General features: G+C 34.5%; 1 protein-coding gene across 1 annotated transcript in view; it reads right to left on the minus strand.

Moving 5' to 3' along the window:
• LOC121730366 (dynein axonemal heavy chain 8) overlaps positions 1-18,951 on the minus strand; it is a 31,180-nt gene that overhangs the window by 7,945 nt on the left and 4,284 nt on the right. Inside the window, exons 13-68 of the mRNA XM_042119377.1 lie at positions 18,700-18,845; positions 18,342-18,486; positions 17,993-18,091; positions 17,674-17,800; positions 17,390-17,492; positions 17,103-17,268; positions 16,573-16,708; positions 16,352-16,463; positions 16,201-16,265; positions 15,953-16,112; positions 15,686-15,818; positions 15,417-15,522; positions 15,154-15,296; positions 14,859-15,039; positions 14,561-14,768; positions 14,349-14,478; positions 14,070-14,233; positions 13,825-13,968; positions 13,637-13,747; positions 13,277-13,431; positions 13,082-13,167; positions 12,812-13,011; positions 12,558-12,729; positions 12,091-12,339; positions 11,880-12,014; positions 11,656-11,784; positions 11,365-11,570; positions 11,139-11,277; positions 10,674-10,884; positions 10,118-10,274; positions 9,475-9,668; positions 9,028-9,193; positions 8,845-8,946; positions 8,549-8,771; positions 8,320-8,449; positions 8,002-8,219; positions 7,736-7,872; positions 7,578-7,630; positions 7,254-7,461; positions 6,857-7,118; positions 6,530-6,652; positions 6,266-6,383; positions 6,027-6,122; positions 5,245-5,351; positions 4,847-5,010; positions 4,330-4,530; positions 3,826-3,966; positions 3,102-3,206; positions 2,005-2,189; positions 1,674-1,807; positions 1,455-1,586; positions 993-1,195; positions 765-879; positions 514-690; positions 266-433; positions 57-157 (exon numbers count right to left, since the gene is read on the minus strand). Of these exons, the coding sequence (XP_041975311.1) occupies positions 57-157; positions 266-433; positions 514-690; positions 765-879; positions 993-1,195; positions 1,455-1,586; positions 1,674-1,807; positions 2,005-2,189; positions 3,102-3,206; positions 3,826-3,966; positions 4,330-4,530; positions 4,847-5,010; positions 5,245-5,351; positions 6,027-6,122; positions 6,266-6,383; positions 6,530-6,652; positions 6,857-7,118; positions 7,254-7,461; positions 7,578-7,630; positions 7,736-7,872; positions 8,002-8,219; positions 8,320-8,449; positions 8,549-8,771; positions 8,845-8,946; positions 9,028-9,193; positions 9,475-9,668; positions 10,118-10,274; positions 10,674-10,884; positions 11,139-11,277; positions 11,365-11,570; positions 11,656-11,784; positions 11,880-12,014; positions 12,091-12,339; positions 12,558-12,729; positions 12,812-13,011; positions 13,082-13,167; positions 13,277-13,431; positions 13,637-13,747; positions 13,825-13,968; positions 14,070-14,233; positions 14,349-14,478; positions 14,561-14,768; positions 14,859-15,039; positions 15,154-15,296; positions 15,417-15,522; positions 15,686-15,818; positions 15,953-16,112; positions 16,201-16,265; positions 16,352-16,463; positions 16,573-16,708; positions 17,103-17,268; positions 17,390-17,492; positions 17,674-17,800; positions 17,993-18,091; positions 18,342-18,486; positions 18,700-18,845 (8,381 nt within the window). The remainder of the gene's footprint in view (positions 1-56; positions 158-265; positions 434-513; positions 691-764; positions 880-992; positions 1,196-1,454; positions 1,587-1,673; positions 1,808-2,004; positions 2,190-3,101; positions 3,207-3,825; positions 3,967-4,329; positions 4,531-4,846; positions 5,011-5,244; positions 5,352-6,026; positions 6,123-6,265; positions 6,384-6,529; positions 6,653-6,856; positions 7,119-7,253; positions 7,462-7,577; positions 7,631-7,735; positions 7,873-8,001; positions 8,220-8,319; positions 8,450-8,548; positions 8,772-8,844; positions 8,947-9,027; positions 9,194-9,474; positions 9,669-10,117; positions 10,275-10,673; positions 10,885-11,138; positions 11,278-11,364; positions 11,571-11,655; positions 11,785-11,879; positions 12,015-12,090; positions 12,340-12,557; positions 12,730-12,811; positions 13,012-13,081; positions 13,168-13,276; positions 13,432-13,636; positions 13,748-13,824; positions 13,969-14,069; positions 14,234-14,348; positions 14,479-14,560; positions 14,769-14,858; positions 15,040-15,153; positions 15,297-15,416; positions 15,523-15,685; positions 15,819-15,952; positions 16,113-16,200; positions 16,266-16,351; positions 16,464-16,572; positions 16,709-17,102; positions 17,269-17,389; positions 17,493-17,673; positions 17,801-17,992; positions 18,092-18,341; positions 18,487-18,699; positions 18,846-18,951) is intronic.

Genomic DNA, 18,951 nt, shown 5'->3' on the forward strand with positions numbered 1-18,951 from the left:
ACATCCTTAATATAGTTCCAAGCAAAATAACAGCAAAATATTCTAATAAGACATACCGATATCTGAAATAAGGTTGCAGTAAATCGACCATTTCAGCATTTATTTCATCTCTTGGATAAAACTTCAAGTTATTCAAGAATTTGGTATCAGCCATCACCTGAAAATTTTACTTTACCTTGAATAACCTCAGGCAATAACCAATAAACAAGAAAATTATATAACAAAGTATTTGAAGTTTTGACTGAGAGACACAATCTATAGGTACCTTTAGGGACTCTGCCCACGACGGTGTCAAGAATTCTTTGTCAGCATCCGGCTTAATAGGATCAACACGTTTTCTGAACAACAAAAGTACTGCATCCATAATAAGTGTAATAAGATATGGTGGCTTTCCTAATTTTCGAACTGTGGCTATATCGGCAGCGTTTATAGTCTGAAAACGAAAGTACCAATTATGTGCATTATTTTATGTAAATCTGGCTACATACCAAAGCTTTAAATTATGAGTTTTACCATTAAAGCAGCTTCAGCAGCATCCAAAGCTGGCTTAGCTGCTGCTAACTTGTCCTCAGCTACAGCGGTTTCCGCAGCGATGACGTTGACAATTTGCACGGCGCGTTCTTTTACTTCTACCACTCCTGCTTTTACTACCTCCGCTGCTGCTGCAGATTCTGCTACCGCTTGAAGAACCTATAATAGTCTTTTTAGAAAATATGCTTCATAAAAGAAAATGTGGATTTAGCTATAGCTAGAAAGGTTCTTGCCTCTTCCGCAGCTGCCGTTGCTACTTTGATTTCTGTTTCCTTAACTTCTAATTCTTTTTTGAGTATGTCCACACTCTGTGCTGCCTCAACTAATTTATCCAGTCCTGTAGTCATTCTGGGGAATTACATTAATATACTTTATAATAAAAGAAAATATTAAAACAGAGAACAGGTGCTCTTAATTCTCACTTCAACTAACTATTCACCCTTTTAGCAATTTTGTCTTACCTTTTAGCCATTTCAGCGATACTTCTATGCTTATCAGTATACAACTTTTTGTATCCTTCCAAGAACGACAAATACGATTTGGGCGTAACATGAGCTTGTCTCCGGAACCTATCATAGTATTTTACGCAAGTGTCAGCCACATTATCCTGAACCATTCCCATAATTTCAATTAGTTGATGTTTCGTCTCTACTGCGCATACAACCTAAAAATATAATGATTTTGTTTTAAATCGATAAAAATAAATACTTTCGCTAAAGATAATAACTTTTATTCAGTTTGGCTACTACGAAAATAAGATACTGTGTAAAAAATTGTGGTTACTTTACCAGTCCCAAGATAATATCGATAACAAAGTGATATTGGGTTACATTATAACGAGAGCGATATCGAATCCACAAAAAGGCTGACAGGGAAGTATTTTTGTGCGGACAAACAACTTTTGCTCCAAAAGAAAAACTTACGCTGAAATCCGTCAGAAAATGCTCTGCCACTTCGATGAGCGCTTCTTTTGGCCACTTTTGGAACCAATCCATTACAGATCCAGATATAAGACCGGGGAATTTCAATGCACGGCTTCTAAACTTCTCACCGACCTAGTTTAAAAAGTTATCATAACTCTCAAAAATTGCATAACTTTTTTTGATTATTTTAAGATAAAATATTATATTTTAATTATTTACCGGTGAGAAACATAAAACAACGTGCAAATTAGATCGTGACCTCATTATAAAGTACTCATAGAGGACGTCGTTGACGGGAATACGTTTAGGAGCTTCCTTCTTCATTATTGGCGTTAATTCGTTTAGAATTTCATCTAAAATAAATTTAATCTATCATTATTTTACTTTTAAAAGGCATTCGCTATATATTATTTAAGTGAACTTTTTTTTGTCTTTTTTTGACATTATGCAGATAAATTTTCCCTTGTTTTGAGTGCTTAATTTTTAAAGCGGACATAACAAACTCTCCGTAGGCATTATTAACTCGGCGTGCAATTAAGCGAAACTTTACCCATTTCATCCTTGGGGAAGAGATTCGCAATCTCGCCGGAACTAAGAATATTATTCAGGAACTCCAAAAATTGTTCGTCCTTAATGTCGTTATCCGTGAAAATGAACGACACGCCTTTCCCCTGCAGCCCCGCAATGCGGTACAGAATCTTAATATCGTCCATAAAGTTGCCCACGTTGTATGCCCTGGAGCAATGTGAAACTTTGTAAAATCTCCTTACGGTTTACTCCTTACAACTAGTATTCTGCTATAAACTGGCCACAAACTATGTAGAAATCCAGTCAATGATTTTTCTCTTCCTTTCTCTCTCTTACATTCGCAAATAAAGATCTTGCTGATCAATCACTTATCGCCTGCTGATACAAGAATGCTTGAAGATGAGTGCGCGAATAAAAACATAAGTAGAGACATAACTGTTATCAATGGCCAAATTTCTACATGGTTATAGGTCTACCAGAAACTGATGGCAAAAAGTGAGAAAAGAAATTGACTCTAGCAATACCGGGGTGATTGGAATAAAGTATTTCGATCCCTTTTTTTTCCTTATAACGGATGATTATAATTATGTGTGAAACATGCAAATATAAAAATGTATCCAATGATCAAGGATATTTTTTGAAATTATACCATCCCAATTATATCATGAACAAGATAATTTTCGGTCAGCCATACTCGCCGCAAATACACTTAGTCCGGAAAGCTCAGAGATTAGTCCAAAATTATATTAGCTTAAACAAAGCCGAGCTAGATAGCAAATCTAATTTATAGGTACAATTAACAAAAGGATTTAGAGATAACTACAAAATAATGAAACATAAATTAGGATAAAATTATAAATACTTGTTTGTATTTATTTCACTAATTACACTTTTGGTAAATCGTTCAAGTTGTATTTCAAGGACTAGCTCTAGATACTATTGGGTATAGAAGGAGTTAGGACGCATACTTAGGGCCTGTTTCACCACTTCCTGACAAGTGCCGGATAGACTATCCACCACTTAACTTGACAGATAGAGTATGGAGAATCTGTCATCTTATCGAAGTAATGAAACAGGCCCTGAGCGTTTCAACTTGCCGCTAATGCAATCAAAACTTACCTAGTTAATGTTATTTGATAGTATGAGTAGTTCGCTATGAATGACGCTAATTTCGTTAGGCTCTGTTTTCCGGATCCGCCGACTCCAACCAGTAAAGCGTTGCCCCTACGAAATAATAGACATTTTGTATGATTTGATGGTTAAAATCCATACTAATAATACTACAAAGTATGTATAATATGTCTTCTTGTCTATCCGGTACCTTTTCACGCCCAAACTACTAAAACGATTTTAATAAAATTTTGTACGAAGAAGTTGAGTATGTACTGGGAAAAGACAGGGATTTTATTTATTCTGGAATAGTTTACGATCATTAGAGGATAACATAATTTCAATGCAACAATTGTTTGCCCAATATAGACTAATGCTAAAAGCTGACGTGGGAGAGCCATGTTTCGGCACGAATGGGCCGGCTCGACCGGAGAAATACCACGTCCTCACAGAAAACCGGCGTGAAACAGCGCTTGCGCTGTGTTTCGCCGAGTGAGTGAGTTTACCGGAGGCCCAATCCCCTACCCTATTCCCTTCCCTACCCTCCCCTATTTCCTTCCTCACCCTCCCCTGTAATTCCCTTCCCTACCCGTTCCCCTGTTACCCCTTAAAAGGCCGGCAACGCACCTGCAGCTCTTCTGATGCTGCGAGTGTCCATGGGCGACGGAAGTTTCTTTCCATCAGGTGACCCGTTTGCTCGTTTGAACCCTTATTTCATTAAAAAAAAAATTACCTTGGCGTATTGATAATTCGAGATATAATGAACAAATGGACCATTGCATCGTGAAACAATACCAAGTCCATATGAGCACCACGAATTTGCTCGTTGAACTGATCTTGAAATGAATACAGTTTGGACAGAACAAACTCCCATCTGCAAACATAAGTTTTCATCAAAATCAACAAAATAAAATAAGGTTTCAAGTATGTTATATCGTGCGATTAGTCCTAATTTCAGTTGGAGAAATTCATAAATTTCATCTCTATGCTCCTTTCCGTTTCAATCAATTTTGAATAAGATTTAAACAAATTCAAACTCCACTTAATTAATGTTCTATTGTATTTATTTATTGCCCGATAAGCGTGACTTTTACGATATTAGTTAAATATGGCAGCATTATATCCGCTCATGCTGAGCTTTGGTAACATTAGGATCTAAATGGATTTATACTATGTGACTTTTTTCCCTAAGAATCAGCTATGAGGAAATCTGAAATTCATTTTAGTATCTACTTACGAGGGCATTTCTTCATAAATCTTCGGAGCTTCTATACTGAAGTCCTCGCCCTCATCGCCGGTTGGTTCTATTGGCTCCCTGAGGAAATTCACGAAGTACGTCTCCTCTGTTGGAAACGAGCTGACATAATCTGGTAGTTCCTGAGCAGCCGTCCTCCAAAAGTTTTCAACAAACCAGTCCTTATCCTCAAATGTTGTGAACCTAATAAAATAAATTAAGTAATTAAAAAAACGAAAATATCTAGCCTAGAGCGAGCGGAAGATGATAAATTAAGATAATGATGATGATGAAATTGATGAATATAGACACAGATTACAAAATAGTTATTAAGCCAAGAAAACGAGATAAAAATCGTTTAAAAAGTCTGTCCAACCATTTCGATGATACGAGTACGATGCTACAGGCATAGTAAAACAATGCTTTTGATAATTTAGGCACCTCGTTCTAGGGAAACTTTAGGGAAGTTAATTTCTGCGTGTAATATTACAAGATTCACGATTTCTTGCTTAGTATTAACCTGTCAGAGATAATTCTCAAACACTCGTGGAACCACAACTTTAGTGCAGTTTCGATGGTTTGTAGTTCCTCCTTCTTTATGAACAAAATTCCTTCCCATATGCGAGACAAATCTCTCAAATTGAAAACGTAGTGGAATTTGGCTGGCGTAGGTAACATTTTTATCTGCAAAGTAATATCATAGTAAAATTTTAATGCATTCAATTTCGTTGCAAAGATATTTCTAAAGTCCTAACGCTTTATTTTCTGAATAAAAAAAAATATACCTGAAAACACTATCTCCTTGTCATTTTGCCAAATTATAAAGAATGATCCATAAATAAAATATCGCCTGTTCAAAATGTGATGGTAATCCTATTTGATAAGGGTAAAAGCAGTAAGTCATCGCAATTTATTCACCTTGGTTTGCTGCCAAATTATTCTGGTCACGGGCACAAGACGTGGCATGAACTCCACTATCGCTTTGTCGAACCTCGTCTTACAGAAGTATCCAGCGCTTATAGTTTCTGTACCAAATACGTTTATCATTTTTTTTACTAATTCAAACCTAAGAATAATAAAAACTAGTTTTTATTATTCGTAGATTCAAACTAAAATTATTATAAAGTACCTGGATGACCGAGCTTTGCTCGGTATAGCAAACACTCATTGACTTCGTGTATTAAGTAAACTAGCTATTTGACCGAGCTTTGCTCAGTACTCGTATTCGATAAAACACGAATAAAAAGACATTTTCTGAAAATGATTCCTAGCTAGATCGATTTATCGCCCCCGAAACCCCCTCTATACTAAATTTCATGAAAATCGTTGGAGCCGATTCCGAGATTCCAATTATAATTGCTCGTTTAAGTATATAAGATACGTATAAACTAAAATTATTATAAATACGTGGCTATCTATCTATCTGTTACCTGTTCACGCTTACACGGCATATAAATCGGATTTGAAAGGCACGAAAATACTTTAAGAGACATGTGAAAGGACATAAGGAAAATACGGCTTCAGCGCGATAATTCGTTGCTGGAATCTTGTTGCGTATTCAGTAAGAATCTCTTGACACCATGTTTCCTATCGCTAACTTTCGAATTCAAAGGAGTTTGATTTACTTTTTCGCTTTCAAAAAGCATGGCCTAATTTTATAAAGTTTCAAAGGTATGAAATATGAATTGGTCAATACTTACGGAATATTTTATCCATGGACACGGTGCTTGGTAACGTGCAGTTAAACACATTGAACTGTCTTTTGAGTCTTGGCGGTATGTCGTTTCTTCCACCACCTATAAAAAAGAAAATTAAGACAAATCATAGTACTTAATTAAATGAATTAGAATATTATGACATTAATAGATCAGATTATTGCGTTCTATATTTTTATATTGAACAGCATAATATTAGGTATTTAAATAAGAATATGCCAAACCTGGATGGATCATAGCTCCGAACATTTGGATATCAGCAATTGTTGTAAACTCTCCGGGCTTCTCCAGGGAATAGAAACCACCACCTTCCATCATTTGTCGAACTATTTCATTTGTCACCTAGACGATTTAGATAATTACAACTAATAAGTTATTACTTATAAGAACTTGCGATATAATTAAGTCAATATAAATCTATTCTTTTTCTTTGAGTTTTTATCCATAAACGTTTTGACACTCAGTTTTCGTAAAAGTTCTGTCATTACCTGGTCTCCCCACTCATTGACAACAGGCATATTGATATCGTCCACAAAGACAGTCATTGCTTTTCCACCGGGTGGCCCAAAAGTAGAACCAACTCTTTTCTCTACATACGATTCAATAATACGCTAAAAAGATTTACAAGTAATTAGAGTTATTCACTGATTTCTGATGCACGTCTGCGTCAGAACAAGGATATGTTTTTGAGTGTTTGAGTGAACAAATTGGCATATATAAGGATGTTTTTGTTTTTTAGCTAAATTAACTTGCCTTGGCTTCTTTCTTGCGATTGTAAAAAAAATCAAGTAACAACTGCAGAATTTATAACTTACTTGGAACATATTAGGTGTAGTTGCAGACGAAAAATTGACAACTTTGAACAGCTTAACCTCATTATCGTATTTAGCCATGTAGCTCTTCAGCATCACAGTTTTTGCGGTTCCCTGTTCGCCGATCAACAGTACCGCCTTATTTTGTTTCGCTATCGTATCGATGAGGAATGAAATGCACACGTTGTCGATATTTGGTACTAAGATAGAAGCGTACTCTGGTATAGAATCTGGTGGGTAAATGTAATCTTCGACGCTTTCAGACCTTAAAGCAAAAAATTTGGAAAGTATAACATTGTATTTGAAACTTACTACGATATATTTTCGCTGCATTGCTTTATTTCATCTATCCGTAATATCATCAATTAATATTGACAAAAAATCCCAAAATCGGACTAACCAATGCTGCCACTGCCCGCTCTGGTTGACCATATATTCAAAGGGCATCACAAACTCCTTGGACTTGCCTCCTGGCCAATCTATTCTTACGGGTAGCTTCGTCATGAACTCCGCCATACGCAAACGGTCCTCTAGCTCGAGAACAGCGCCTAGCGACCACATCATCGCAAACACAAACAAGCGCTCCAAATGCCGGTCCGTGTGGGGTTCTACAAGGTTACATTTTAGATACAGAACTTTTTAAGTAACTCAAATAAGGAACTATGAAAACATGTAATAAATGTATTAAGATTTCCTGCTAGTAATTAAACATAGCTTTACTTACTTCCACTTGGTGTTTCAATTGCCAAAAGTCCTTCTAAGACGTCGATACATTGCCTACAAATTATAATCAATTATTATTTATTTAAGGCATAAAATCTTTATACATCCACAAAATATGATAATAATATATTATGTACTATTGTAATTTTAGTTTATTACCTTATATAAATAGCTTCCAGAAGTTTTATCTTAGCTGGCAACTTCTGTTGTACAAATGAATGGATATCATCGTAAACTTTGTTGAAAGTTGCCCGGAGCACGTCCGATTCTTTCTGGGCACGTTTCATTAACCATCCCTATGTAAATAATATCTCGTTAATAGCAATAGTATAAGTTGCATTGATCATTATAGTATTCAGTTTGAATCTAGTTTAGTCTAGAAACGCTACATTACGAAATACAATTTAAAATAATAAAAATAATACCTCTAGAATAGGTTGCCACTTTAGAACTGACGAGGACAGAAACACCATGCCCATTCGACTGACAGTAGCAGGAGAGGCGTTGTCAACGTTATCAGGCTCAAATACCAGCTTGCTATTCTGTGCCATTGGAATACGATCACCGTTGGCCAACGTCAAAGTTTTGTTGTCATCAAGTACGGAATTTAAATTTTCAATCCAAACTGCATCTACTGGACCATCTGTTGACAAAAATTATTACTCGTATTGTTTCATTTTCAAATCTTTATGTTCTTCAAACTGTTCTTCTCAATAAAATAATATTCATAATGGCACACATACCTAGAACTATCCACGTCGTATCTGTTTTCTTAACTTTCAAAGCACGTCGCCAAAGCGTAGAGAATATGCCATCAGTCCAGTCGTTAGTAGCTACGTCCAGACGACCAAACATTTGCGGTGCAGTGATAGCCTAAAAAACAAACCATCCTTTATAGTTGCTATACATTTAAATGTTATCGCTGTTATACTTTAAAGTTACAATATTTAGTAATGGAATCTTCATCTGTACCTTCGGATTCATCCTCATTTCACGGTGAGGTTTTCCAACCAACGTCAGCGCAGCCATTAGTGTGTGTATACATGTTGTCTTGCCAGAACCCGTCGGTCCCATTGTCATCAAGCCGTGTCTCACCAAAGACGTTTCATATAGTTGAATTATCTTCAAATTCCAATCTGGATGATTTACTAACCCAATCTTTGATGTCACTTCCGCTATAGCTTTTTGCATTTCCCTAAATGAATTGATCATTTGAAAAAAAATCTTTTAGATAAGTATTTAATTCCCAAGTATAAGTTAAACTTTACTTGTGCATTGTTTGACTGAGTTTGATTCCAGGGAATAGATCTTCAATGAGTGACATAAATAATGGTTCATCTTCGTCCACAAGCTTAGAAACATTCATTTCTCTGGAAGTATTAAATATAAAACAGTAAAGAGCATATATCAAAATTTGTTAATATTTTTTTAATATTAAAGTGATTGCTTACTTCAATACTCTCATCATGATAGTTTCCTCAGTGTTATCAGGATTCGCTCGTTTCTGCGAGCCCATAGTCCGCAAAACAGATAGAATGTTCCTCAAACCAAAATCGTAGTGGACTTGCTTCGACAATTGCTCCTCACACAGCTTATATAGAGTGAAAAACTTTCGAGCTATGAAACATAGGAGATAAACATAGAGCTTGACTATTAGCATTTTGTCAAAAAACAATAAGAGTATAATTACAAGCCTTAGATCGTTACGTACTAGAATACCTTATTTCCAATATAAACATAATTATTGTAGAGCTATCAGCTCTACATTTAAACATCTATATCCAGCTGATACATCGGAAATTACTATTAATGATACATACAACAAACAGTTTTGATTAGAAAAGGGGACTATTTTTATGTCCTGGCAATAAATAACCTTAGTGAAGTATTTACAACACCTAATAGTATGTTATCTTTAAAGCCACAGCTGGCCAACTTGACTCTGATGATGATCTGTCTGTCGGGCACCATCATCGCTACGGAGCGGAACTGGATCTTGAGGTTCTCCGGCAACTCCTGACGGCCGGCGTAGCCCGGGTTCATTGTGATGATGAAAGCAAATTCCGGGTTCAGACTCACTGTGTCACCGTCACTGCATAATAAAGTCGTCTATATAAAATGAAGCCACTAACAAAACTAAATAACACTTTAGGGTGTGTATGTGTCCCTTATACAAAGTTCACTCTAAAAGTAGCAGCGTTGAAAGAGCAAATCTTTTTTTTTGTGATTTATATAGGTGAACAGCTTCATGAATTTATCCATTCAAAGGTAAAAAAGTTACTCTTTCAGCGCTGCTACTTTCACACCGAACTCTGTAGTATTCACACCCTAAAGTATTATCACTTAGTTTTGTTACACTTTGTAGAACTATTTCTTCATTCAGTTAGATCTAATATAATCTAACTGAATGAAGAACATTTTACAATTTTACTAATCAACAAATTTGCTAAACTGTATGTTTTTTAGATATTATTTTTGTAGCGATAAAATACCTTCAGTGAAACAGAATCGAAATCGAGTAGACATTGATACGATCTATACCTGAATATAAAGAAGTCCTTTTTCTCGCGTCTCGCAGTGAGGCAAATGTAAATTTGCTGGGCGGCGACGGATAACACTGGCAGTTCAATCCGATTGAATTCATCAAAGCAACCCCATGTCCCAGATTGTGCCAGCCCCTTATAAATACGTCCAAGACCTTTCGAATAAGACTTTGATAAGATTCAGGCTTAGAATTTATGGTCCCTTAAAATTAATGGGCCAGATTTATAACGAAGGAAATTTATATCTACTTTCACAGCTGGTTTTGTAAATTTTTTTAAATGATTTGGAATTGGAATTTACAAGTTTTTGTACATTGTCAAAACGTAACAAAAGTGTCGAATGGAAATAAGATAAAGATAATATTATGGTTTTATTTTAGGTTATAACCGCAGGATGATTAGTAATTACTGATTTCGTATCAGGTGACAGTTATGCAAAAGGCGATTGATTGAATGCCTTTTATATTATTCTGCTGTTTAACGCCTGTTGCTTAGCTGTAACAAGATAAGTAATCACTCTGCCGGTTTTGGATATCTGCCACATTTTCTTTCACCTCTAAAATCCATCTGATCGGAGCAATTGAAGACGATGACAAGTTTGCCGAGCGCCCGCCCCATGTCTTTGGTGGTCTCGGTCTTGCCAGTCCCTGCGGGCCCGGCCGGCGCACCGCCCATGTTCATGCCAATAGCTTGTGCCAGCGTTATGTAACAACGGTCCGTCAGTGGTGTGATAACGAGACGTTCAGTGATACCCAGATATTCATTCTATAAAGAGTAGTATTCCGATTTAGTGTACGGATACAATATTTTAAAAAATAAAATTGAGTTCCCATATAGAGATTTAGGCTAATATATAATTTAACTGCATTTAATCAGTCACAGAATAGCGTTATAACTTTTGACGTGTCTTATCTGTTAATTTAGATTCTAGACTAGGTACTACTTACATCTTATAATATTATTCTGTCATTTATAATTTCAATGCCGTTTTATCTCTGCTAAAACTTAGGTTAGCTTACTTGATATAAGAAGTCCACATCCGTAATAGATACAGTACAATCGTCAGTGTCTTCGAAATAATAGAAACGGGCTTGCTTTTGCCACTCAAAATCTTTTACATTTCTTATTCTCATCCTTACAAGATCATCAAATATATCTCTAAAGAAATGATAAAATGTGTGCAAAATAAGTAGTCAAAACATCAATACAGAAAGACTTTGAATGAAAGGCTGTAGAAACTGTTACCTTTGATGCACATGTATGGTTATCATAGTCTCTACTCTAGTCCTATCCAAAGGAGCTAGATCCATCACAGTTTGATCAATAAGCCCATTTAGCAAATCGAGATTCTTTTGATTCGTTAGTCTCATAATAAATCGATCAACTCTTGATTTCTTCAAAGCATACTCAGCGTCGCTCGTCCATAAAATTTGCATTCCTAATAAGCTAGCCTGAAAACGAATAAATTAAATAAAATACTTAATAAACTTTACAATTAAAGCAAAATATTATAATTTATTCGATATTTTTACAGACCTGTCCCGAAAAGTTCCAAAATCCTGTTAAAAACTCGAATTCAGCGTCAGATGCCATAGTTTGAGCAATATTTGCAATCATATTCTTAACTGTCTCTTTCATAGAGTCCAACAAAACATTTAGCCAGTTCTAGAAGTCAATACAATTGATTACTACACTTAAAAAGTATTGAAAAAATGTTATTTATTATATAAGACTACTTTCAAAATAGTTAAATTATATACCTCAACACCTCCCAGGCAAACGACGGGTCTTTCAAATGGAATAGTTTCTCCATTATCAGAATTCATTTTAACAATTCTATCCTTATCGTCGAATTCAACTGTGTATATAGCATCGAAAATACTAGGTAAATGGGGCTACAATTACAAAATATTATGAGTAATTTAAGTAAAAGACAAATAATATAATAAACAACAATAAAACAATAGGAACCTGAATGGATCGAGGATCGGATGCTTGGCCCAGAATTTCTAAAAGCACCGGATCGGACACGAAGAAAAATCTTGGGAAGATAAGCCGCTTGGTCTCCAAATAACCAGAAAGTGACTTTTGACATGCTTCCAATTGCTCAAACAGATGAGGCAAGAGTTGCTTCAATGTATCATCTGAAGTGCACGTCTCCACGCAATTTACAATATCTCGCGCACGATACATAATCTTTACGTAAGCTTTATCGATTTGCTAGAAATAAACCACAAACGAATCACAAATTAACTTTCACAACTTTACGTACTAAACGAACAGAATCTGATATTACTATGATCTAAACTTTAAACTCTACGAAGAAGAGCAAAAAATTTCCTATACATTTTGCCATTTAATATGAAAGTTTTATGCCGTTTCTTGAGGTTTAGGGTTTTGACTATAGAATTATTTATATTACACATAGCATACCGTACCCCAAATCGTTTTGCTTCAGCAGGCAGCTGCTTAGCAATATCCCCGCCGACGAACACTGCCTCTAAATACATCCATAGAGTTTGTACTTGTAACCACTTCTCTAAAATCTCAGAAGTCCCAACCAGTTTATTGATCCACAATAGAATATCTTTCTTAAACGGTGCATTGTATCTGATTTGAAAAAAATTAAATATATTATTTGCAATTTTGAAGTAGAGATGATGGTCTATAAGTGTATTTTTTGGAAACTTACCGATTTGACGCTAACGAGTTTAGAATCATCAATGAATCTTCAAGCATTGTTATAACATCTAAAGTTTCTTGAGGCTTAATAAGTAGTTCACCTCTGTTTTTGAAATTCGCAAAGGTTAGATCTACTACAGCCCAGTCGGCTATAGTCTGTTTAAGCTTTGATTCTATATCCTTCTCTTTAACAGCACTTATACATATGTCCTAAAATTTAAGATAGATCATCCAACTTGAATTCGTAAGAACTTAAAAGGTTTACTTTCAAAATACATACTTCAACTTCTTCCTTGTATTGTAATAGGGGCGCTTCCATAACGTTAGCCAATGTAAACGATTCTGACTCAACATCTAATATGCAACCTAGGAAAGTTTTATACATTTTAAATTAAACTGTTCTGTTTCTTCAACTACCATTTTAATTTAATTCTTTAAGATTTCGTAGTAATAAAATTTCCATCAAGGTACCCACCCATAAGATCCTCCAATCTTTTCCAATGACGTTCTTTCATTGCCTTGCTAGCCATCAATTCCAGGAGCGGGCAAGTTTGGTTGAAGTCATCTATCTTCTTTTTCAGATCTAAGTATGCGGGCCATTCCTTCATGCCTCGTGGTAATTTGCGGCACCTGTAAAATCATTCTTGCTAATATTATAAATGCGGAAGCATGTATGTCTATCTGTTACTTCTTTACGCCCAAGCTGCTAAACCGATTTTGCTTTTTGATTATCCCGGAAAAATGTACGGTTCACGAGCGATAAACGCATTTTGGCGCAACAGAGCTATGGGCGTCATTTTTACTGTGTGTATTAATATTAAGTTTTACGGTTTACCTGATGTCAAAATCTTGCAATTGAGAAATAATTTGTTCAATATTAATTTCTACCCATGGCGTATCAAAATATCCATCTATAGAATTCATGACAGCCAGATACAAACTGTACCTGTAAGAGAAGTATAAGGAATGATATAAAACAGGCGTTATAAAAATTACGCTAGTGAAAAATTAAGTAACACTTACAATTTATTTAACAGGTTGAATTCTTTTCTCTTTTGATGTAGTATAGGATAATCTTGTACTTCCAGTCCAAACAGCTTTTCACCACTGGAGTACATTTCGAATCTGCGCCACAACTCGTCAAACCGAGATTGGAATAGGATGACCCTAAAAGATTTGAAAATTGAAATAGGTGATAATTGGCTTTCTCATCAAAATTTCGAGAATATGATAAAACAGTAAGAGCATAACAATTATAGTTAAGATACCTATCACTAGCATCCCTAGCAGATAGACCAGGAGTCATTGGTCCAAAGGCGTCATAATCAGCATCGAACTTCAGCACCTCGTCTTTAAAAGTAGCGACACCCTCAGTGAGCTCCTGTTGTAGAGGACCTTGCATATCTACAATCCTTTGTTGTACTTGTTGCGCCTTAAAATATTATGTTTTTTAATATTACACTATATGCTTCTTTTTTCTTTACATATTTTACATTTTTCATAAGAACAGTGTTAAATTTAGATTAATAATAATCAAATTTACTAACAGTTAGCAGCATATTTTTAAACGCAAAACGCAATCCATAGACCATATCAGCGTCTTCTTTGGGAATGTCGACATTAAATTGATTGAATGTCGCATAACTTTCTTCTATCAGATCCAATTCTATATCCATACTAAAAATAACAATTAAATTATAAATAATAAAATTATAATTATCTATTTATTTTTATTTTCCATTCAAAAGAAATAGATTACCTTATAAATTCATCGCGTATCATTTCCAAGCACATCATTGCTATACGAACGTCGTCTAAATCGCTTAGCTTTTTACTCATAGTTTTCATGCGTTCTTTTATAAACTGCATAAGTTTCAAGACACGATCTCTATAAGATAGATTTAAAAGTTTTCCCAAAAGACGTTTCCATTCGACTGCTTCCAAGTGTAGAGCTAGTTTCAGATTCTCTAAATTTAACGAAATTTTATTAGTCACTTTTGTGTTTATTAAATTTTCAATAAAACAGATACAAGATTAAAAAGGCATTTTTTTATTACCTGTATCCATCTGAATAGAACCAATGATGTGTTGCTCTGGCAAAGCTAATACTTCCTCAGTTTGGTTTTCGTATTGCTTGAGCATGTCTCGCATAAAAACGTTCAAGGGATTTGAGTCAATAAACTTTTGTATCTGTTGTACTTTATCTTCAGCCCACAAATAATCAAATTTTAGATACGACTGTTAAAAGAAAGTTAATTGTTGTTATTTTGAGCACATTAATACTTTTTTTTAATAATTAATTAACAAATGTGACAAATTATGTATACGTATAAAATATAAGAATACACCAACTTTAAGTAACTTCTGAATATCTGGCTTATACATAAACATCATGCCTTGTAGAGCCATTACAGAACGCACTATTTCTTTGTGTTCTGAGACAACTCTGAAGAAAACACGTATTCCGCCAGTAGTGGAACTTGCCCTGGAACCAACTGAAAATAATAACCTTTGTTACTACAAATGTTACGATTTTCTTTTTCATAAGGCTCAAATCATCAATCCTGGAAAAAATTCTATTATAATATTTCCACCATTTATTATCGTAAACTTACTACTTGGATTCGCCCCGGTTCCCAGGGACATCCTTTCCTTTATTGCATCTTGCTGTCCCCACATGTAGACGTATCGATGAACATCCATTATGCAATTTAGCACTACCTATAACCGAATTAACATTCATATTTTTTAATAATTTCAGGCAGGACTTTAAAAATATTATTAAAATAACTTTTTGTATAACCTTTTATGTCTTTTTGACGTGAACTCCTAATTCACGTACTGATTTTTGCAAGCTTTCTTGATTATTAATTACATTTAATACCTGTGAAAAAGCACTTTGTATCTCCTCGAGGGTAGGTTTTATTACAATCCGCGGTATTTCCAGATACATCTGTGTTAGCATGAGTGGCTTCAATTGTTTCTGTTGTTCAGGGTCTGTAGTCATCGTAAGGAAACTAGAATTTTAATTGGTAGAAAATGTCAATTAGCAGAAATTACATATTTACTGTAATAATGAATAACTATTATATTTACTTATTCTATATATTTATTGTATGTTTATTGTACTTAATATGTCTTTTAAAATTACCTAGACACCGAAGCTCTTCTCCTAAGCAGATCCAAGCTGTTTCTCGTACATTTGATTAGAGCCTCCAAGCACTTAGTTGCAAAGTAAGCAAATAGTTCATTACATTCATTAACTACATGAAGTACTTCAAATCGGTCAGGATTTTCTATTTCTAGAAAAGCTATAACATAATATTATGTTTTATTTCAGAGTAATAATATAATCAAAATAATTAATGTATAAAATATTATACGGCTAGAAAATCATACCAGCATTCTCAGGAAAAACTCTTGTTGCAGAAGTTACTTGTTTTAGAGCTTTTTCAGGGTCTAGCCTAAGAAATCGAATTAATTTTAGTTATTTAAAATCAATGATAATCAGCAAGAAAATGTCAATATTAAATCATCCATAAATCCTTACCAATTATCCTTCAAAGCTTTTATCTCACGAGATGGAACACTATCTATAAATTTGTTAATCAGTTCGAATACGGCTGTTTCAGCATTCCATGACTTTTGCTGCAAGTCGGTTGCTATAACAAAACAAAAAATATGTGTTATTCCCTTGGTAATTAAAAAACAAATGAAAAAGCAATAAAATAAATAAAGCCACCAGTGATCATTATTAGTTCATTAACTTACAAACTTCTTCTCGTCGTAGCAAATTGTCATCATAAAATATAGTAGGATCTACTGCTTTGTCTGGTAATGAAACTAAATTAGTTTTACTTATCGATTTTAATATTATGTCAATACGAGCCTCTTTCATGTCTACCACCTAGAAGAAATTCATCACGAACATTATTTTGTCCTATTAGATACTATTTTTTTTTAAAAGGACGCTTCACACCACGTCAGTTTGGCCCCGTGGTAAGTACCTGAAGGACTTGTGTTACGGGTACCAAACAACGGAAATATATTTAATACTTTTTTTATACTATACATATATTTAAGATTTTTTTTATTATATGATACACATATTTAATACACATCCATGACCCAGGAGCTTTGAAAACTTTTTGTTCCGTCGGCGGGATTCGAACCCGCGACCCCCGGCTTGAGCTACCGACAGCCCACCCACTGAGCTACAGAGGTCGTCAATTTATTTGTAATATAAATTAATTGATATAATGTAATATTTGACGCCATTGTGATACATTTGGCTTAATTACCTCCTTTACGAAAACGTCGACTTCATTTAAAACCTTTTCTATATTCTTACAATAAGAGGGAATTTCTAAAGAGCTCCACGTTATAGTTGAAAGGCCTGCTTGGAAAGCTTTTTCCATTTTCACAAGCTGCGCCCGCAGTAACGGTAAAAATAATTTTGGCATGTTGCTGCAAATATATTTTATATTAATCACTTGATGCAAGTGGAGAAAGTAGGCCTTATTCTATATTAGTAATTTTAATCAAGTGGCTAAAGTAAGCCATAGTAGTCTTATAAAAATAGTCTCACTTTCGAATTTGGTTATTGCGTTCAACTAAATATTTAATCTTTTCATGGTTTCCGTATATCTTGTCCTTGCAATATGCGACTATTTGGGCCGCTTCAGGCACTCCTAAAATTGAAAAACTTTTAGTATACTGACTATTTTCATAAATATTTCGTCAAGATAGTAACGGCAATAGATTGAGAATTGTAAAATTAAAACTGATCGTAATATGAATTTGAAAAGTATAATAATTGATTAATTATTTTTACATAGGATAATGAGATTATTGTAGTAGAGAATATCTTACTGAGACCCAACTGCCACATATACTCCACTTCTCTGATACATTCTGGTATAAAGACGCTGAAGTTCACGATATACATGTTGGTAACTGGGTGGCGAATTAACAAAGGAGCCGTTAGGCCTAACTTTACCTAAGTAATAGAAAATTAGGTTAATATCCAGCGAAGAAGATATTTAAAAATAAATCATCGATAATATGTATGTGATTTTATGTCATTTTTTTCATTTTTTTAGAATTTGTGGTATCATTGAAAGAACTGTTAATGAATGAAAAATATAATATACTTTAGCACTACACAAAGGAAATATAGAATGATTCTTACTTGACCAACATTTTCTGCCCATGCACTGTGATAGATCAATTCGAACTCCGTGAAAACAATTCTCATCACGTTGTACAGCTTAATGCAACGTTGCGTGTTCTAGAAAAAGTGGGGAACTTTAAAATATAAAAAGTAGCAAAAAATAAAATAAAAGTTCTAAAGGAAATCCATCGTTAAAAGACTTGACTTTCGTTCCCAAAATTCTGACAAATAGGATCAAATGAAACTACACCAAATTATCTATAGATCTCTTCTAAAATTAAAAAACAAATATTATATTTGATAAGAGCTTATTTATGGGGAACAAGGATCTTGTAGATTCTAGCAAAAATACTCTTTCAAAATGCACCATATGCGTGATAACTTCGCGATGTTTTTTGAACACTTCCATTGGCATTCTGATGTTTTTGTCATAGAAGCGAATCCACATTATCCTTCCTGCAACTGGAGGCATGTTACGTGGTAGTTCCGGATCCTCCCTTTCTTCGTTATACCTAGAATCAGAAAAAATCTATCGACTCTTGCATTATACCCAAGCGCAGAACCATTAACAAATAATGTTACGAAGAGGAATGATTTGTTTGGTTGTATCGTTTAAGTCCTGAAATTCCTGAATAAAACTTTGCACAGATATGGAATGAACAGGAAATAAGCCACTTATTATAATGAGAAAATGTACAGTTAACGTGGGATTCCTTTATATTCACCTGTCACGTATATTTTCAATCTCTTCGGTATATTTGCTTATAAGATCATAATACTGATCCTCCAAATACAAGCAATTCAATTTTAGTGTTTCGAATCGCGCTAGTAAATGCAATGCGATTTCAGTTGTAGGGCATTTGTTTACACTCTGAAATTATTTAGATAATTTATTCACCACAATTATTATTATTGTTCCTATTAGCACTTACAGTATCATAAAATGTTTTATTAATAATATTAATGACATACGCATA

This window comes from Aricia agestis, chromosome 9 (genome assembly GCF_905147365.1).
Source record: "Aricia agestis chromosome 9, ilAriAges1.1, whole genome shotgun sequence".
Taxonomy (NCBI): Eukaryota; Metazoa; Arthropoda; class Insecta; order Lepidoptera; family Lycaenidae; genus Aricia; species Aricia agestis.